General features: G+C 43.4%; 1 protein-coding gene across 1 annotated transcript; it reads right to left on the reverse strand.

Annotated features, from left to right (window-relative positions):
• Positions 1–1019: 1019 nt before the first annotated feature.
• Positions 1020–1391, reverse strand: LOC116547952 (cytochrome c oxidase subunit 6C-like). Its single transcript, XM_032273683.1, has one exon. The coding sequence runs from the start codon at positions 1385–1387 to the stop codon at positions 1160–1162; it is 228 nt and encodes a 75-aa protein (XP_032129574.1). The 5' UTR covers positions 1388–1391; the 3' UTR covers positions 1020–1159.
• Positions 1392–2381: the final 990 nt, after the last annotated feature.

Raw genomic sequence — 2381 nt, forward strand, 5'->3', positions numbered from 1 at the left:
TAGAACTATCAGGCTAAGATTCTAGAATTAAGATAACAGTTGTCTTTCTTCCTGGACAGCTGTTTCTTAGGACTGGATTGCTCTTCAAGCATTTGTGTGGTTCGCTCCCTTCAGGTCTTTGCCAAATGACACCTTATCAAGTTGGCCTTCCCCACACATCCTATCCAAAACAGCAATCTCGTTGGCCAAAGGGTACAAGCTTTTGGGTTCAAGGTGAATTATGTTTTGGGAATCCGATGTATAGCATGGTGACTTTAGTTAATACTGCATTATCTACTTGACTTAATAATTCTATATTATTGACTTGTAATTTGCTAAGAGAGTAGATCTTCAGTGTCTTCACCACAGATGCATAAAATGTGTAGTCAAGGGTGTGTTAATTTGATCGTGGGAATCATTTCACAATGTATACGTGTATCAAAACACCATGTTGCACACCTTGAATATAGGCAGTATTTGCAATTATACCTCCACAAAGCTGGAGGGGAAAAAACTTTAAAGGACCCAGCAATCTCTTCTCTATTCCCAATATCCCCTACTTTGCTAATTTTTTTTTTAAATGCACTCATCATTATCTGATATGCATCTCTCTCTGCTACCCCTACATGGAACGTAAGGTTCCTAAAGGCAACCTCGTGCTGAATCTCAGGCACCCAGTACGGTGTCTGGCACATCACAGGCATTCACTACATATTTACTGAATGAGTTGATTACACACATAAAACATTTTTATCAGACCACATGATCAGGGGAATCTCAATCTCAAAATCACCAAACTCAGCTTCATTTCAAATCCCAGTTTTCTAAGACAGATGATGACACAATAAGGGAAAGAGCTAGAACTTCCGTAACTATTAATGCACAGAAAGTCTGCAGTTAAACAGAAAATCTGGAAATAATAAATTGATATTAAAATTATTGAGGGTATAAGATGATGAATTGTAATACCAATTGTCTCTGAGGAAAAGTACTGTTGTTTTAAGTGAGAGGCTGAGCTTATTTCAAAGGGAAATACGAGATTTTTTTTTATTTGTTAATTGTTTATTTATCAAGAGAAACTATTTCTTAGCCCACATATTCATGTGTCATAGTAGAGGAACCCGAGTCAGTGACAAACTTATAGGTAATTCAACCTGAAGAAATTCTTTCTATTCCAAGATCACCTTATACTACAAAAGATACCAGCCTTCTTCATCTCCTCAAAATCTATCTCGGGACTGTAATTTTTGCAGAAATCTGCGTATGCCTTCTTTCTTGGTTCAGCCACACCAAACTTATAGAGAGCTGCAACCCCCAGGGATACCAGGAAAGCTCCAACCATATGAATTCGCAGACGCCTGGCCAGAAGGCCACGAATCTGAGGTTTTGCCAAAACTTCAGAAGCCATTTTTTTTAAGGGAAGCAATTATTTTATTTCCTTGGCCTGATGGCATTGACTTCATTATACGAGAACTTGCAGCTGACAGAACTGACACACAGATATCCCTCACGAGGAAGGACCCTTTTCATTAGCAGAGATGAAGTGAAATGTCATGTCTGAGTGCAATTCCTGCTCCCCACTCCCACCTCACAAAATCCCAAAAATGAAAACAAATCAGTAAAATCCCCAAGATTTACTAAAAGTCATCCCTCCAAACCTAACTAGCAGCTGTAGTGGATGATAACCAAGGAAGGAAGCAGCTGGCCATCACATAGCATTCCTGTGCGACTGAACGGGCAGCAGCATGGGAGCAAAAATCCCGAAAGAGTAAGAGGTGTAGATAATCTACCTTACTTCATACCTGCCCCTTCCCTACATAAGACATCTCTGTGCTGATACATGGAAAATACGACAGTGCTAAGAGTGGTTTTAGTCTACAATTGGAAATGCCTGAGGCTTATTAAATTCCAACGTAGGGGTGACATAAGATAATTTTTTTTTGTAAAAATCTTCATGCTCCTTTTATTTGTTCAGAAGAGCAGCCAGCAGCACCCCCACCACTCAAACCTGGCACACACACTTTGGAGACAATGGTTTTGGGACCCTCCTGCTGCTGGGTCCAGGACAGACAGTTTTGAGGCAGAAATTTGGTGTCCAAGGGGGGGCCGTGGCTCAGGCACTGCGGTGAAGGGGACGGCGAGGAGTCCGGCCTCACCTTGCAGCTGGGACACCGGGGAACACACAGAGTGGGCAGGCTCATGTCCTGCTGGCCCAGGACCAGACCTCAGGAACCCAGGAGGGTCTGCAGGCAGCTGGGAGCCCACCAAGAGCTGGTGGAAGTAGAGGCTGAAGAGGCTGGACAGCAGCTGGCAGCCAGCTGTCCACCAGTCCTTCCACCGTAGGCCAGGATGCCACGGAGGAAGAGGGGCGTGAGTAGGCCGCCCAGGGCTGCAGTGATCTG

Source organism: Sapajus apella, unplaced genomic scaffold (genome assembly GCF_009761245.1).
Source record: "Sapajus apella isolate SASKATOON/1434 unplaced genomic scaffold, GSC_monkey_1.0 scaffold5731, whole genome shotgun sequence".
Taxonomy (NCBI): domain Eukaryota; kingdom Metazoa; phylum Chordata; class Mammalia; order Primates; family Cebidae; genus Sapajus; species Sapajus apella.

Coding starts and splice junctions, on each gene's coding strand:
- LOC116547952 (XM_032273683.1), bottom strand. CDS start 1,387: ATGGCTTCTGAAGTTTTGGCAAAACCTCAGATTCGTGGCCTTCTGGCC.